This window comes from Chionomys nivalis, chromosome 6 (genome assembly GCF_950005125.1).
Source record: "Chionomys nivalis chromosome 6, mChiNiv1.1, whole genome shotgun sequence".
Taxonomy (NCBI): domain Eukaryota; kingdom Metazoa; phylum Chordata; class Mammalia; order Rodentia; family Cricetidae; genus Chionomys; species Chionomys nivalis.
In genome coordinates this window covers 89,661,099-89,678,915 of record NC_080091.1, presented here as the reverse complement: position 1 = coordinate 89,678,915, position 17,817 = coordinate 89,661,099, and the positions used below count along the sequence as shown (strand labels likewise).

The 17,817-nt window shown below is 42.9% G+C and overlaps 1 protein-coding gene across 4 annotated transcripts in view; it reads left to right on the top strand.

Moving 5' to 3' along the window:
• The window catches only part of G3bp2 (G3BP stress granule assembly factor 2), a 79,721-nt gene that overhangs the window by 51,024 nt on the left and 10,880 nt on the right, over positions 1-17,817 (top strand). The window contains exons 1-8 of one of the 4 annotated variants that reach the window (XM_057771827.1): positions 1,196-1,392; positions 9,784-9,902; positions 12,358-12,439; positions 13,078-13,251; positions 14,428-14,518; positions 15,151-15,253; positions 16,268-16,448; positions 17,361-17,459. In XM_057771827.1, coding sequence (XP_057627810.1) covers positions 9,808-9,902; positions 12,358-12,439; positions 13,078-13,251; positions 14,428-14,518; positions 15,151-15,253; positions 16,268-16,448; positions 17,361-17,459 — 825 coding nt within the window. In that variant the 5' untranslated portion in view covers positions 1,196-1,392; positions 9,784-9,807. Of the gene's footprint in view, positions 1-1,195; positions 1,393-1,428; positions 1,588-9,783; positions 9,903-12,357; positions 12,440-13,077; positions 13,252-14,427; positions 14,519-15,150; positions 15,254-16,267; positions 16,449-17,360; positions 17,460-17,817 lie in introns of those variants that run through there. The other 3 variants (XM_057771829.1, XM_057771828.1, XM_057771830.1) reach the window with 3 other exon arrangements.

The window sequence follows — 17,817 nt, the reverse complement described above, 5'->3', positions numbered from 1 at the left end:
CTTTCATCGCCTGATGAAGGTTAATATTCAGGGGGATGCTTATATGTTTTTCTTTGGGTTCACCTTCTTATTTAGCTTCTCTAGAGTCACGAATTATAGTCTCAATGTCCTTTATTTATGGCTAGAAACCAAATATGAGTGAGTACATCCCATGTTCCTCTTTTTGGGTCTGGCTTACCTCACTCAGGATAGTGTTTTCTATTTCCGTCCATTTGCGTGCAAAATTCAAGAAGTCATTGTTTTTTACTGCTGAGTAGTACTCTAATATGTATATATTCCATACTTTCTTCATCCATTCTTCCATTGAAGGACATCTAGGTTGTTTCCAGGTTCTGGCAATTACAAACAATGCTGCTATGAACATAGTTGAGCATATACTTTTGTTGTATGTTTGGGCATCTCTTGGGTATATTCCCAATAGTGGTATTGCTGGGTCAAGAGGTAGGTTGAACCCGACTTTCCTGAGAAACCGCCACACTGCTTTCCAAAGTGGTTGCACAAGTTTGCATTCCCACCAGCAATGGATGAGAGTGCCCCTTTCTCCACAACCTCTCCAGCAGAGGCTATCATTGGTGTTTTTGATTTTAGCCATTCTGACCGGTGTAAGATGGTATCTTAATGTTGTCTTGATTTGCATTTCCCTGATTCAGCAATCCTTTTAAACTAGCTGGATGACATTGACTTGAAAGGCTTAAAACCTCCATTTCCTAAAACAGGTCAATAAGCAGAATAGGTGCGCTCCCTGTGCAGAGTTGAACACTGTATTTTAATGCTCCGCTAAGGCAGCAACCTGCAGGCCCCTAGTTTAGGGACATCTTAGCACGATAAAGGCGCCAGGACCATCCTTTAGTAAAGACACTGCTCAGCGGGGAGCCAGCCTTTTTTTTTTTTTTTTTTTTTTTTTTTGTTCGCGCCACCTGAGAGGACAGGAGGCTCAGCATCACTGCAAGAGAAAGGCAGCTTCCTTGTGACGTCAAATCAGCGGGCTCTCGCCCGGGCTCTAGGCCGGTTCCGGTTCCCTGGCTTTCCGGACGCCCGAGTGCGCGAGCGCGGCGCCGTACTGCGCGTGCTCTGCAGAGGGACGCGAGAGGGTTGGGTCCTGCTCTCCATGGTGATGTCTGATTGGCTGGTGTTGTTCTGGGGGGTTCCCTAGCCCTTTCGGCAGGGGTAAAACAATAAGAGGGGGCGGCGGCAAAGGGGGCGGGACGTCCGTGTTCTTGTGGCTCGTTGCAGCTTTAGGCTCTGGGGAAGAGGCGGCTTCGAGGGGCCCGAGCTCGCAGGTCTCCGGATTCCCAAGCCTCGGGCTTAGTCGAGGAAGGAGAATCTGCTGTGGCCGATCCCGCGACACTCCTGACCTCCGCGCGACGTGCCCGCCGCCGCTGTTGGTTGGAGGTGTGTACGGGGGCCGAGAAGGGGCGGTCGGTGTGGTGGTCGGCAGGGGACATTTCGCTCCGCTCCGCGGCTCGCAGCAACCGTCCGGTGTGTGCACTCGCTATCTGGGGTGCCGCGGCAGAAACATTGTTCTCGCCGGCTGCCTACGCCAGCCAGAGTGCGTGCGTGTGTGCCGAGCCGAGCCTTTTCTGCAAGGTGAGCGTGAGACTGCGTGGGGAGGAAAATGACCCGCGCGCGTGGTGCAGAGGAGGGCACAGGTGGGGCTGGGGCTTGCCGGGATGAGGCTGCTCGGCGGGACCCTGTCCGCCGCCCCTCCAGGAGCGCGCCGAGGGGCGCCAAGCCGCGAAACGGGCCGGTGGGCTTCTGCAGACGCGGTTTCAGGGTGGGAACCCACCCGCCTGGCTCCCCGCTGGTTTGCGGCCCTGGTTCCCGGTCGTCGCCCCGCCCGTGGGGGAGGGGAGGGAGGCCGTGTCGGCGGAGGCAGAAGCGACGCAGATGCGAAAGTAGCGGCCTCCGGGCACCATTTCTGTGCCCGGAAACTGAATCCGGGGTTGAAGGTGGCCGCCGCTCCGCTTGCCGGGTGCTCGAACTCCCCCCCTCACCCCATTATCCCGAACATGTTCTGATACGAGACAAGGGCTGTAACAAGCGAAGACTCTCTGTCCTTTTTTCTGCAGGCTATCTCCAGTTGCCCAGGGGAAAAAAAAAAGACGTTTGAGTGTTTTGGGAATGGGTTTCTTTCCCTCCACACACAGTGTTTTGTTTTTTATTTTCTTAAGAGGGAGAGGGGAGAAGAATGTAAGTTTCCCTAGATGGGTTTTGTTAGTGGAATTTGATCGAGGTTTTCCTGCGTCTCTAAGAGCCGATTTCTTCAGGTGTCCCTATACTGCTTTGGGATTATAGGGTCGTGTTCATAATTTTTGCTCCCAAGATATAACTGATTTTTAATCGAGTGTTTGAGGAGGTGCGTTTTGCCTCTTTAAAAACAAAACACGTGCACCAAAGCTGAATCAAGGAAAATTGCCTTTCTCCCTCCGGGTATGATTGTTGTGCTATTTATTAACTTGAGTTAAGGTTTCTGGTTTTTAAGATTCTAGACACCATACCTCGTTCGTTGCAAGTATCCAGTTCAGGGAACCATTAACTGTGGTTAAAAGGACGCACTGGAATAGATGATAGTAATTTCTTGTCCATATTTGGCTGTTACTGTAGCCCTAGGCATGTGAACCAAAGTTTCTAGGTAAACACTTGCCTTTGTCAAATCCAGTGGTCTTTCTGGTCTTTAGGTTTTCAGGCCCGGTGTCCCAGCACTTGGGAGACAGAGGCAGGTAGATCTTGTGAGTTCGAGGCCAACTTGGTCTACATACTTACAAACCATCCAGGCTACATAGTGAGATTCTGTCGTCGTTGTTCGCTCCCCCACCCAAGGTTTGCTCAGTTTGAATCTTAGGACTGAATATTGTTGTCCCTTCTTACTAAGCTTTAGGTCATGTGTTTCTTTCCTTCTCATCTCAGTTGTGTACAAATTATTTCATTATGAAAAATCAATTATGAGAAGGGCTTCAAATATGTTTCTTGGTGGCAGAGGTTATTGAACATTCAGAACTGAAATAGTGCTGGGCTTGGGAGTACGATTTTAATTGCGGTCCAGAGGCAGAGGTAGGAAGATCTCGAGTTGAAGGCCAGCCTGATCCACTGAGTGAGTTCCGGGACAGCCAGGGAGGGCTATACAGGGAAACCCTGTCTTGGAAAATAAAACACAAAAATCTAGAATTGAAATACTAGTGGAGTGAACTAGACACGAGTGGGATGGGTGGCCGGCTATCCGAGGAGCAGACGATGATGTCATTGGATAGTTTAGTAAGTGAACCTTGGTAAGATCTTGCTCTTCAGGTTCAAGGCACCAGCATACCTGGGGCATCAGAAGTACCCAGGCCCTGCCACCATTCACTGCAGTTCAGGGGGTGTGCTACAGTTTCTTGATCAGCGTTTGGCCTGTGAACCTCCCACAAAATTAATAGCTAGATTGAGTGTAACTTAGTGACCTGGACTGTTTGTTAGGTGAGTTCTAGCTTTGAAGAAGTGGTTGACATTGTTTTAGCAGGGAATGTTTGTTAGCTGTATTTGCCTTATAGATTAAATAACAAAATTCAATATCAACAACTGGAAATTTACAGATAACCATAATATCTTTTAGATTCTTGACAGCAATGTATGTTGCAGAATTATTACCCATTATTAGAAGTTGTTTTCTTTCCTAAATTTTTTTCCTACGTTTTATGTTGGATGGATATGAAGAAGATGATGGAGTGACACCTTTCAGCGTTCACACTGAAGCCCAAATTGGATCACTTGGAATGGAAAGTGGGTGGGATTTAGTTGACCTGTGCAGGGTGGTGGTGGCACTCAACTTTAATCCGGCTCCTTTGTTTTTTGTTTTTGTTTTTTTTTTTGGTTTTTCGGGACAGGGTTTCTCTGTGGTTTTGGAGCCTGTCCTGGAACTAGCTCTTGTAGACCAGGCTGGTCTCGAACTCACAGAGATCCACCTGCCTCTGCCTCCCGAGTGCTGGGATTAAAGGCGTGCGCCACCACCGCCCGGCTAATCCGGCTCCTTTAATGGTTGCACTTCACTGGTAGATGTGTGCATAATAATCAGTAAAGCAAAGCAATGTTTCTTTCCAAACCCTCAGCAAAAGAATGTTGTTTTGTGCATTGGTTTATTGTAATCATCTAACTTCTGAGTATTTTATCCTGTTTTGTTGTGGTACTAATGCTGGGAAGATCTCTTACTATATTGTGTTGCTGTCAATACCTCCCCCCCCTCCAGTTTAAAATACACTGGAAGTTGGATTTGCATTTTATTACTGTATTTATTTGGTTTCTTGGGGCGGGACCTTGTTTAGCCCAAACTAGCCTGACATTTACTTTGTGTCCTAGGCTGGTCTGGAGTTTATGGTAACGTTCTACCTTTGCCTCCTTGGTGCTGGGAAGTAGAGGTATATGCTACCGTGCTTGGCGTGAAAATTGAACTGTAAAGTTTGTGGTTTTTCTAGACAGGGTTCCTCTGTAGCTTTGAAGCCTGTCCTGGAATTAGCTCTTGTGGACCAGGCTGGCATCGAACTCAGAAATCTGCCCGCCTCTGCCTCCCCAGTGCTGGGATTAAAGGCATGCGCCTCCACCGCCCGGCTGAACTGTAAAGTTTTTAAGGACTTATTTTTTGTTCCTTCTAATTATGTACTTGCATGTGTGTATATGTGTGTGTATAGAAGGTGTTAGATCCTTCTGGAGCTGGAGTTAAGGCCGATTATGAGCTCCTAAATGTAGGTGGTGGGAAGAAAGAACACGGAGCCTTCTCTCCAACCCCTAAAAGTTGAGTGGCTTTTTTGTTTGTTTGGTTTTGTTTGAGTCAGGGTCTCGCTGTGTGTAGGCCAGGCTGATCTTGAATTAAGAGAGATCATTTGTTGTGGCAGACCTTGGATCCAAGTACCTCAGTGACAGAAATAGAATGTTCTGGATAAAACAACTTCTGTCCTCAACCCTCAAGATAAGGAGACAAGTGCTGAAGTACAGAAAGACGCTAAGAATGGCTGTGCCGTCCACGGAAATGGTGCATTCACGTCATGCTCCCTTCACCCTGTATTTTGAGGCAGTGTCTTTGTAGCCCTGGCTGGCTGACTTAGAGCTATAGCCCAGACTGGCCTTCAACTCAAGAGATCTGTCTACTGTCTCCTGTGTTTTTTTTTTTATTTAATTTATTTATTTATTATGTATACAATGTTCTGTCTGCATGTATGCCTGCCCACCAGAAGAGGGCACCAGATCTCATAGATGGTTGTGAGCCACCATGTGGTTGCTGGGAATTGAACTCAGGACCTCTGGAAGAGCAGCGAGTGTTCTCAAGTGCTGAGCCATCTCTCCAGCCCCTGTCTCCTGTGTTTTAAAGACAGTCCGGCCCCTTCCTCTCCTACCACCCCAGACAGGGTTTCTGTGAGTAGCCCTGGCTGTGCTTGAATTTGCTTTGTAGGTCAGGCTGGCCTTGAATTCGCAGAGGTCCACCTGTCTACCTGTCTACGTCTAGGTCTCCTGAGTGCTGGGATTAAAGGCGTCTGCAACCATGCCCACCTCTCATTGTGCTTTAATGTTTCCTGAGTCCCCTGTTTCCTTTACCTCTTGAATAGGGAGCGTTATATTAACTTCATTTACAGAAAAATGAAACGGACACTCAGAAGGCAAAGAGATAAAGGGCCTGTCTTTGTTCCAAGAACAAGAATTTTGTGTCAGTGTGACACTCAGGAAATTTGCTTTGGGCCAGGTGAGGTCACTCAGGAGGCAAGGCTAGAAGAGGGGAGTTGGAGGCCAATCTCTTCTATAGAGTGAATTCCTGAACAGCCAGGGTACTTAGAGAGAAACCTTGTCTCAGAGGGAAGTAGCATAACCATTTCTACATACATCACCACCACCCAGCATAGCCGTTCTTAAGGGTGGTCATTCTTGGTGTCTTTCTGTACTCCAGCACTTGCCCCTTTGCTTTACCCATAGCCTCCTATTTCCTTCACTGTGGTACTTAGACCCAAGGTCTGCCACAACAAATCTGAATTTCTTGTTCTAAAAATGTGTGGCTGGTATTGTTGTAGTCATTAAAACCTTTTAGATGAAGACCTTCAGGAACTTTGGGAAGTTATAGTGTTGAATGGAGCTGCCGTTTTAAAGTGGGATCTGGTCTTTGGGTCAGTGAGAATGGGCCTTGACCTAAGTGTGAGCCCTGCAGAGGGAGTGGGAGTAAGCATCCTGTCCTGGAGATAAGCTAGGGCTAAGCATGGACAGCCTTTGATAGCAGTTTCTGGTAACAGGCTACAGCCAGTTGGAGACATTCTTTCCATAAATAAAATATGGTATGTATAACCTTCCAAGGTTAGCAGTTTATCTGCATTTCCTCTTCCTTATCTAGGTGTTTTCTTGATATTTTTTAATAAAAAGTATGATTTCTTCAGAAATAATTTGTTCTCTCCAAGCATTGAAATAACTACCAAAGAATGGCATGAAATTTCATGGAACGAAGTGCAGTGAGTGGTGTGTGTGTTTTAATGCTTTAAAGACTGGGGGTACTGAAGATACAGCTCAGTTGATAGAGTGCTTGCTTAACATATGATTTAAATATCTCTGTTCTGAAAGCTGGAATGTTCTGAAATTTGAAATGTTCAAAGAGTTGCATTAGTAGTTGTGGCTAGATATTTGTGTTTAAATTTTGATTTTTTTTTCTGGAGAGTTAGCCATTTTATCACTAGTAATGGAGCACTGTGTCCTTAGTAAGAATGTGGAGAGAGACCGTTTAAGATAGCTCTGAAATTAATGAGAATTAACTATTTTGGATAACCTTTTCTACTGTAATCTGCTCTAATAATAATTTTTACCATTTGTAGTGGATTTTTAAAATTAATTTCATTCTTTAGCTCATCATATATATTGCCTTTTTAATTCATGAAACAGTAATTTAATTTAACATTTTATTCTGGTCTTTTCAATGTCTCATTTTATGGTGCTGTAAGTTCCTAGCCCCAAAGCTTTTCTTTTACTGTGCATAGATGTTTTTGCGCGTCTTGTGCCTGCAGAGGGCAGAAGAGGACATCAAATACACTGGAACTAGAGTTGTGCATGGTTGTGAACAGCAACCCTGTGGTTGCTGGGATAGAACAGCCAGTGAGAATTCTTAACACCAAGCCATTTCTCCAGTCTTCCTGTTCTTTCTCCCCAGGACAGGGTTTCTCTGCATGACAGCCCTGGCTTTGGAGATGAGGCTGCCCTTCATTTACAGAGATCTGGTTGCCTCTGCCTCCTCTTTCCCTCCCTACCCTCTCTTGTTCTTTATTAGTTTTTCTCTATGTTGTTCAGCATATTTGTTCCCATCTCAACTTCCTTCATTTACCTGTACTGAGTAATTTCTAGTGTAAGAAGACTTTAGCCACTAAACATTACTGTGTCGGACAGATACATTCTTGCTACTGTTGGTACTGAAAGTGGGTAGTTCTTAGTTTAGTGATGTTATGCCGGGCATGCTGCTTTACCTAAGCTCAGGATTTAGGCCACCTGGGCAGAAGGGTTGCTGTGAGTTTTTTTTTTTTTTTTTAAAGATTTATTTATTATGTATACAACATTCTGCCTCCATGTATGCCCACACACCAGAAGAGGGCACCAGATCTCATTACAGATGGTTGTGAGCCAACATGTGGTTGCTGGGAATTGAACTCGTGACCTATGGAAGAGCACCTATGGAAGAGCGGCCAGTGCTCTTAACCACTGAGCCAACTCTCCAGCCCCCTGCTGTGAGTTTTCAAGGCCAGTCTTATCTAGACTCATTCATCTCTGTGCAAAAATCAGTATTGTTGAATATTTCCATCCTTATCAGCAGGGCTCCCAGCACTCAGCAAGCAGAGGTGGCTAGTGCTCCATGATCCAGGCCAGCCTGGTCTAGTTTAAGATGGCCAAGGCTGTTACACAGAGAAACCTGGCCTCGAAAAACGAAACAAAAAGTGTCTAGAGGAACAATTGCAAAGGAAGAAGCAGCTAGTTAGAACAGAGTGCAATCCTGAAGTCTCTAAGGGTCGTACTTAACCCACCTCTTTGCCCCATTTGTGAGAAACAGCACGTCCAAGCTGGTGATTATGGGATGGCTCGGCTATGAAAGTATTTAGTTGCTTAAAGAAAACCTGCATTGAAATTTGTTAAAATAGGAATTCAGATAGTATTTTATTTGCCTGATATACACTGTGTGGTTGATTTTTACTTTGTTTTGTTTTTTTCCCTTTAGTTCTTTCAAGTCAGGAGTGCTTTCTGCTTTTCCAGAGGTTCCAAGTTTAGTTCCTTGCCATTTCCATAGTGTGGTTCACTGTCACTGTAATCCAAGCTCCAGGGCATCTGACACCCTCTTCTGGTCGCTGTGGATACACACATCCATGCACATAAATAAAAATAGTCAAGAATCCTCTCGAGGCTTTGTGTGGGTGTTTGAGTGTGTGTTCTGTCTGTTGATCTACACACATCTTTGGTACTTAGGATTGAACCTGCGGCTATTTCTTGGAATTACTGTACTACTCTACCAGTGAGCTACTATTAGCCATATTACTACTTCTTTTGAAAAACAAGTGGTGTTTGGGATGGTCTCTGTTTGTGCTTAGAAGTGAAAGTCAGGGGCTGGAGAGATGGCTCAGAGGTTAAGAACACTGGCTGTTCTTTCAGAGGTCCTGAGTTCAATTCCCAGCAACCACATTGTGGCTCACAACCATCTATAATGAGATCTGGTACCTTCTTCTGGCCTGTAAACATACATGCAGACAGACACTGTATATGTAATAAATAAATCTTAAAAAAAAAAAGTGAAGTCAGGAGACAAACTTGGGGGTCAGTTCTCTCTACTTTGTTGGTCCTGGGGAGCCAAGCTCAGGTCAGGCAAACTCCGAAGCCATTTCAATGGCTCTCTCCTTCCTCCACTTCCCTAAGTGTGTGTGTGTGTGTGTGTGTGTGTGTGTGTGTGTGTGCTCGCACACATGCGCCTGTGCCTGCCTGCCTGTCTGTGTAGCATGTGTGTAGCTGGTACCTATGGAGGTCAGAATAGGGTATTTGGTCCTCTGGAATATGTTTGTGAGCTACCATGTGGCTGCTGGGAACTAACTGAGCCTGGGTCCTCCACAAGAACAACAAGAGCTTTTGCTGCTGAGCATTCTCTCCGGTCCAAGATTTATTTTGAATCTACGTGCCTGCCTTCAAGGCTAAAGGTTCAGATCCTCTGGAACTGGAATTAAAGGCAGTTAGGAGCCACCTAATGCGGAATCTGGAAATGAACTGTAGTCATGTGGAAGACTACCTCTTAACCATGAGCCATATCTACAGCCCACTGCCCCTTCGTGGTGATTACATAGATTATTCTGAGGGCTATATGTATAAAGTAAGTAACAAACTGCACTTTACAAAGGATTTTCATTTTTATTTAATATGTACCTGTGCGCGTATGTTTGCCTGGTGTCCAAGGAGGTCATAAGAGGCCAGCAGATCCTATGGAACTGGAGTTAGATTAGATGGTCGTGTGCCTTAATGTGGGTGCTAGAAATTGAACCTGGGTCCTCTGTTAGAACAGACAACTACTGAGCCATCTCTAACCTCTTGTTTTTCAAGACAGATTTCTCCACAGCACTTGACTGTCCTTGAACTCACAGAGATTAACATACCTCTGCCTCCCAAGTGCTGGGATTAAAAGCACCACACCACCACCTGGCCTGTTAATAATTTGTTTTTTAAATGGTGTTAATGTATAGTCTCATTTGTATGTCTATGAAGATTTATTTCATGGCATTTTACAAAAATGATTTAATAGTTGTTTTCTTGTGTTTTCTCCCCCAGCATTTGACATTGTGCAGCAAAGAAATGGTTATGGAGAAGCCCAGTCCGCTGCTTGTGGGGCGGGAGTTTGTGCGGCAGTATTATACTTTGCTGAATAAAGCTCCCGAGTATTTACACAGGTAAAACTTAGACATCACCTCATATTCTCGTGGCATGGCCACCTTTTACAAACAGGAAGCACATCGTATCATAGTGTTATAGCACATTATTTTACACACACATACCCCCTCAGTATTTCATGTTTCATCATACTAATGAGGGACTTGGCTTACTAATGGGTTCCAGTGAGCAATTATAAATCAGTGACTTAAATTTATCTTTTTAAGTTCTCATGGTGTTGAGAAAAACTACTATATACCTGTGAAAGTTTGTCTTTCCGTGTGAAAAATAGTGTTGTTTTGTGAGACACTGTTAGTGACCTTGTTCGCTGTTTTTCCAGAGGTTAAAATTAAATTCGTATAGTGTGTAGCTAGTTTTTGCCAAGTCCCATTCTTTTGGCTGCTATACTTGTGAAGCTGAAAGGTGATTGAGACGGCTGGAAGATGAGTCCTACGATGCTGCAGGACAGGGCTGAAATAATACACTGTTGCTACCTCCTGCGGTCGCTGCTGTGGATCTGTTGTGCAGGTCTTAGGGTAGTTTTGGCAGTTTATACTGCTTGACATGTTGATACTCTTAGGCAGTATGGGAGAGGATTGTGCTCACTTTTGCTGGGTTCCCTTTCTGTGAATTCTTTTTTTTTTTTTTTTTTTTTTTTGCTTTTGTTTTTGTTTTTTCGAGACAGGGTTTCTCTGTGGTTTTGGAGCCTGTCCTGGAACTAGCTCTTGTAGACCAGGCTGGTCTCGAACTCACAGAGATCCGCCTGCCTCTGCCTCCCAAGTGCTGGGATTAAAGGCGTGCGCCACCACCGCCCGGCTCTGTGAATTCTTTATTTTTCCATTTAATTTTATGCTGGTTTTAATGTAGGTACTTTGGTTATCTCATTTTTCATATTTGACAGCTGAAGCTAATAACTAATTCAGCATTTTTCTTGAAAAGTTAGATTAGAAATAAGGATAAATAAGTAAACAAGCTACCCATAGCCAGTTTTTAACATTGTACTGAAATGGGGGTATGTAAAGTATTTTAATTCCCTCAGTACAGAGCTTTTTTTTTTTTTTTTTTTTTTTAAGACTGAGTGATGTTTTGGAGTGAATGGTATTATTAGGACCTTTATATATGAGTTGATCTTTCAGAATATCGGTAGTCTGTTGTTTTGAGACAGGGTTTCATTATGTGGGTGAGAATGAATTGGAACCAGGTCACTGTACCCTCTTTCTCATTCCCCAGGGCTGGGATTGGAAGTCACCCCGCCGTGCCCACTTCTGTAAGGTCTCTGTCGTTCTGGCTAGCCTTCAGCTCGTGGCAGGTTGCAAGCCACAGCTGTTCTGGGCATTGGGACTGTAGATGTGAGGTCCCATGCCAAACTTTTTTTTTTTTTTGGTAGGGAAGAAAAATGAAAGGAACAAAGTTAGAAACAAGGTTTTGTTTTTGTTTATTTATTTTGACGACACAGGGTTTCTCTGTATAGCCCTAGCTGTTCTAGAACTTCCTCTGTAGACCAGGCTGGTCTTGAACTCAGACATCTGCCTCTGGATGCTGGGATTTATTTAAGGCATGTGCCACCACCACCTAGCCAACAAGGTTTTCAACTAGTATAACTTTCAGGCTAACAACATAGCACAGTGGGTAAAGGAATTTTTCCGGTAAAGACTTTTGCCCTGTATTCCGTCAGAAAAGTGGAAGGAGGCTTTTCACGGGTATCTTCTGATCTCCAACACAAACACGTGTACATGAATATCCACAGAGTAAAGTGGTATGGCTTCCATATTATATCTAGCATATTTAACCACTTTTCCTTTTAATAAAAATTTAGATTTTTAAAAGCTTTTTTTTTTTTTTTTTTTTTTTTTGGTTTTTCGTTCGAGACAGGGTTTCTCTGTGGCTTTGGAGCCTGTCCTGGAACTAGCTCTGTAGACCAGGCTGGTCTCGAACTCACAGAGATCCGCCTGCCTCTGCCTCCCGAGTGCTGGGATTAAAGGCGTGCGCCACCATCGCCCGGCTAGATTTTTAAAAACTTTGCATAAGGGGTTGGAAGATGACTTGGCTGTTAAAAGCACTGCTGGTCTTGGGTTGTTGGCTAGAGGCTGATTCGCACCCACATTTCACTCAGAACCATCTGTAACTAGTCTCATGGGATCTCTGTTCCCTTCTGGCTTCTGAGGGTACCAGCACACATGGCATGCTACATCCAGGAAAAATACTCATACGAATAAACCTAAAGAAAAGAGTGAAGTTTTTAATATTTACTCCCCTCCTCAGACAGCCATTTGTTTATTCACTGATGTGAATTTGAGGCAAGCTAACTGAGCATCTGCCTTGTCACACAGAACCTCTGAGGATTCTATGGGTCTTGACTTGGTTAATCCTTACAGCAGCCATATATTGTTGATGAATTAGAGCCCCTTTATCTGTTGAACCAGAACTCTAGTGGCCCCTATGCCTTCCTTGACGTGTCTGTCAATGGTTTTGCAGGTTTTATGGCAGGAATTCCTCCTATGTTCATGGTGGAGTGGATGCCAGTGGAAAGCCCCAGGAAGCAGTTTATGGCCAAAATGTAAGTTCCAGACTATCTGTTTTCAAGTGTCTGTGAATTGAGACAGATTTTAAAAAATAGCCTTTCTGGACTCCTCACTGGGTTTTTCTAGTGTGACCCTTTGGTGTAAAGAGTTAGTTTTAGTAGAAATGTATTATTGATTGGGTGTATTTAAAAGGACAATGTGGAGTATTGTATTTTATATGCGAAGGAGTTGAGAAGTATCTCTCTCATGCTCCAGATATGCACAGTACTTGCTTCATAACTTGATGGGAAGATCAGTCTTGAAGAATCTGGGGCTTTTGTTTGGGCCTTAGCAGGAAACAGGAAAAATTTAGATCTAGGAAAACAATAGTAAGGTAAAATGAGGTGTGAGGTCAGAAGGCAGTTGGTAGCAGTTTGTGAGACTAAGCTGCCTAACACACAGGCTACAACACACAGGATCAAGATGCATTCCAATTTCTTGTATAGAGATGATGTCTTAAAGATAGTAGTTGACAGGCAGTTTGATTGTAATATATAGTTGTCTAGATTAATGCAGAACAGGGAAATCCTTAAGCTTTTTGGGTCCTGAGGAAATAAGTGCTGTGTGTACATAGTGATGTGTAGTTAATGTGGCAGCACACATGTTCTTCTTCTCTTCACTTTTCCCTGTAAAGGATATACACCACAAAGTGTTGTCTCTGAACTTCAGCGAATGTCATACCAAAATTCGTCATGTGGATGCTCATGCAACCTTGAGTGATGGCGTAGTTGTACAGGTCATGGGCTTGCTGTCTAACAGTGGACAGCCAGAGAGGAAGTTTATGCAAACCTTTGTTCTGGCTCCAGAAGTAAGTTAATTTCACTTAGTTTGTATTTATATGATTTATGTGTTAATAGTTTGTTGGAATACTAAAGAGTTCCTACAGGTTTGGATTTGCTTATTGCTATTTTTAAAATTAAGTAATATTTTGAATTTTACTTATTTTTATGTGTCTGGGTGTTTTGGCTTTGTTTGTATACCATGTGTATGCCTGGTGCCCTTGTAGGCCAGAAGAGGGCATTGCATACCCTAGAACTGACATAGACAGTTGCCACGTAGGTGAATAGAAGAATAGAGCTAGCACCCTTAACCTCCAGACCATCTCTCCAGCCCTTTCACCTTTGTTTCTTATGTGTTTGAGTGTTTTACCTGCATGTATGGATGTGTGCCTAATGGCCATAGAGTTGGGAAGGGTATCAGATCTCTGGAACTGGAGTTATATAATGTTGGGAGCCACCATGCTGGAAATTGAACCTGGTCTTCAAAAGCAGCCAGTATTCTTAACCACTGAGCCATCTCTGCAGTTTGCGCACTGCTGTCTTTGAGAGATTCCATTAGGTGTGTTAATACAGTTTGTTTATACACTGTATGTACATGTGTACTTTAAAGTTAGATGCTGAAATGTGTGTGTAAGTGGATGATAGATACAGAAGAGAGGATTGGGGTGATATGGCTCATGGTTTTGTTTTTAAAACCCTGAATTTGGTCCCTGGGACCATAAGACAAAGGAAAAACCCTACATGATTGTAAAAATATTGAATTGTATTTTCAGAGGGTTTTGAAAAGATGGAAGAACTTTATGGATGCTGTTTCTTTTTGAGAATTTTTAATTGTGCTGTTTTCTTATTTTTAAGCATTAGAATATATATGATGCTGGGCTTTATTTTGACATTTTCATATGTGTGTATTATTTGTATTTTATTTGTTTATTTGTTTGTTTGTTTATTTATTTATTTATTTATTTATTTATCTGACAGAATCTGTAGCTCAGCTGGCCTGGAACTTGCGGTCCTCTTCCTTTCTCAGTCCTCCAAATGGTGGAGTTACATGTGCTTGCCACCACACTCATCCAGTATTCATTGGATGATACTTTTTCTAGTTTTCTTTTGTGTTAGCGTCATAATATACTCAGCTTTGATTGCTTATATTAATCCATATTATTTCTGTGGTACTAAAATTGAGATTGCATGTTGTTTTTCTATAGGGATCTGTTCCAAATAAATTTTATGTTCACAATGATATGTTTCGTTATGAAGATGAAGTATTTGGTGATTCTGAGCCAGAACTTGATGAAGGTGAGCTTAACTCGGTGTTCTCTCGGTCTTCTTCTCTCAGGAATTTCTATAACTATGAAGCTTTTTGAAGTTTGTCACTTTTATTTTAACTGAATCCAACTCTTTCCCCCCCTTTAGTTCTTGTTAAAGGGAATATGCGTGTACATGAAATTATGTAAAAGTCAAACCTAGGAAGCATGTATATAGGTGACATGTCTTATAGATTCCATACTGTACTATAGAGTCTGGAGACACAAGCAGTTTTATCAGAATGAAGTAAGTGGTATAGAGCACACTCATTTTCCCTTGCTGTCTGTTGCCTATCCCAGCTGTGGCACTACTGTAGCTATTTGATTGATCTTCCACTGATAAAAATATCAGTTTGTTTTCCTTCTCATTATTACTGCTCTTAAATAGATATGACAACAGAAACAATGGTTTTTAGCTTCTTTGCAAGCTTTTCCTTTCTTTACTAATAGATCTTGTGAAAATAAATCATAGTAATCAAGTTTGTCCTGATGTGGGGAACGGGGAATGTTCCAGTGAATGGCTGCCTTTGTAAGTTTACTGACTTTGAAGCTTACACTGAAAGATACCGTAGTGTGTAAGTGTGTGAGCCCCTCACAAAGATGTGGTGCGTTATGTATTGTCAGAGTCAGAAGATGAAGTAGAAGAGGAGCAAGAAGAAAGGCAGCCGTCTCCTGAGCCTGTGCAAGAGAACGCTAACAGCGCCTACTATGACGCCCATCCTGTCACGTAAGGCTAGCCAGCAGTTGCAAGGCCTGCATTTGTGCTGGCCTGTTTGTAGGATTATTGTTAGAAGTTGTTTTTTCTTTTTCTTTGTTGCTAGATATCAAACCCCCGACCTTTATGCATGTTAATTATGCCCTTGGTCACCAAACTACAGCCTCAGCCCCTGGAAATACATATTTGTTAAAGCAGCATATTTAAGCCAATATTTGATTTTTTTTTTTTATGACGTATATCAAGATACTGGTTTGTATCAGAGATGTGGTTGATAACAGATAGTAAAAACTGTTCAGGACAATACACTGAACTTAATTTTTATGAGAAACATGGTGTATAGGGGCAGAGAGGTGGCTCAGCCAGTAAAGGTGCTCACCTGTAGCCCTGGTGTCCCAAGTTTCATTCTTGAGTTAATATTGGAGGAGATATGTGACTCCCTAAAGTGCTCTAACTGTCATGCATTGCCCCTTCACACTCTAATTAGAAAATAAGCACAGGATTTATAGTTGTTACTAAGATAAGCATTGTGGGTAATCTAGGTGTAACAATGGTGGGGTGTGGCTGTAGTGATGGCTCGGCCTGTAAGAGCACCCACACGGCAGTCTGTAACCCCAGACATGGGATTCTGTGCCTTCTTCTTTACAGATATACATGTAAGCAAAACACCCTTACATGCAAAATAATACCACTTTTAAACATTGGGGCTGGATTTGATGGTGAACACCTTTAATCTCAGCTCTCGAGGGAGGCAGAAGTAGATGGATCTCTCTGAGTTTGAGGCCAATCAAGGAAACATGGTGAAATCAACAAACAAACAAAACAGCAAAACCAAAACAGACAGAAAGCTGAGATTTGACTGGGTGTGGGTCTTTGTGGTAGAGAAATTTTGCTAGTATGTGCACATGAGGCAGGACTTGGATCTCAGCCCTACACTGTCTGTACGTGAACACAGAACAGGTGACAGCTGTTAGCTTGGAGTTTTATCTCACTGGACCTCCTGGTGACCTAGATGTTTTGTTCTAGTAATGGCATAGAGGAGCCTTTAGAAGAATCCTCTCATGAACCTGAACCTGAGCCAGAATCTGAAACAAAGGCTGAAGAGCTGAAACCACAAGTGGAGGAGAAAAGCTTAGAAGAGCTAGAGGAGAAGTCTGCCACTCCTCCTCCCTCCGAGCCTGCTTCTCTCCCTCAAGAACCACCAAAGGTGAGATCAGAGGAACTTTTCAGACCTGCAGCCTCACGTTTTCATGCCTGGTGTCATTAATGAAGCATGGTTTTGGTTCTGCTATTTGATACAGTAAGCTACCTTCTTTGTATGTGAAAGAAGCTGGAGTTTCTGTTCTGGGGAGACTTCACGGTTTCTCTCCACCCCAGAAATATTCCTAAGAATGAAATTTATATCATAAAATTACTCTTGTCTGTATGCAGTGTTGAATGACTTACACGAAATTACTCAAGTCCATGTATGAGGTTTTCAGTTGCTTATCTCTTCTGATGCTCCAGGAGTCATGCAATGTCCCAGCTGAAGTTGATCTGTGAGAGATACCTGTTTGTGATTTAAATGGGATCAGTTTCCTCACTATACTAATTCTCTTGTAGAGATGCGTGACACCCATAGCATACCATGGTAAACCTCTTTATCTCTGTGAAGCAGAAGGTTAAAGTATATTTGGGCAGTGAGAGAAGAGTAGTAGAGGAGTCCTTGTTCAATTTGTGTCTGTTAACTTTCCAACTAGCACTCTGTTCTTTTCTATTCTTCCCCTTCCCCAGCACTGTCACTCACACATCCTGTCTTCCCCCAAAAGGGGAAAGAAGTTCTATCTGGTTCAGATTTTATAGCATGTTTAGTTGATAGTGGTTTTGTTTGCCACTTACTCATGTAGGAACTTGGTGTGGTTTTATTTAGCAGTTGAGACAAAACAGTCGTATCTTGCATAATGAGATGTTGAGAGCTGGCACACAGACTGGCATGTGTGTGTGTGCCTTTCTTCTAGGAGTCCATCAATATAAAGGAACAGATTAGAAATGAAAACAGATTATATATTTGGAAGTTTCCCTGTAGGAATGTTGGTGGTTTTCCATGATTAGTAGTCTAGGTCTGTTGCATTTCCTGCAGGCTTTCTCCTGGGCTTCAGTGACCAGTAAAAACCTGCCTCCTAGTGGTACTGTTTCTTCCTCTGGAATTCCACCCCATGTTAAAGCACCAGTCTCACAGGTAACGATCTGTGAACACATTGGATTGTATCCTTGTTACATTTGCCAATTGCTTAGTTTTTATACATTTTTAAGCGAGTCAACCAGAACTATGGATTAAACATACAAGAATGTATTAAATGTCAGTGCACCCACTTTAAATGCCAAATCTCTATTAATCTTACAGAGGTGGTATTTGGGGTTTGGGTGTGTGCAATACAGATTAAGTTGGTTTTATTAATATAAGTTGTCATTTTAAAGGCTTCTTTAGAAAAATACTCCGTTTGCAAATTTTACATCTTAGCAAGAAGATTTTAGGTGAGAAATTTGGAAAGGCACAAAACAGAAAGACATTTAAAAATAATTGTTCTAAAGAAATA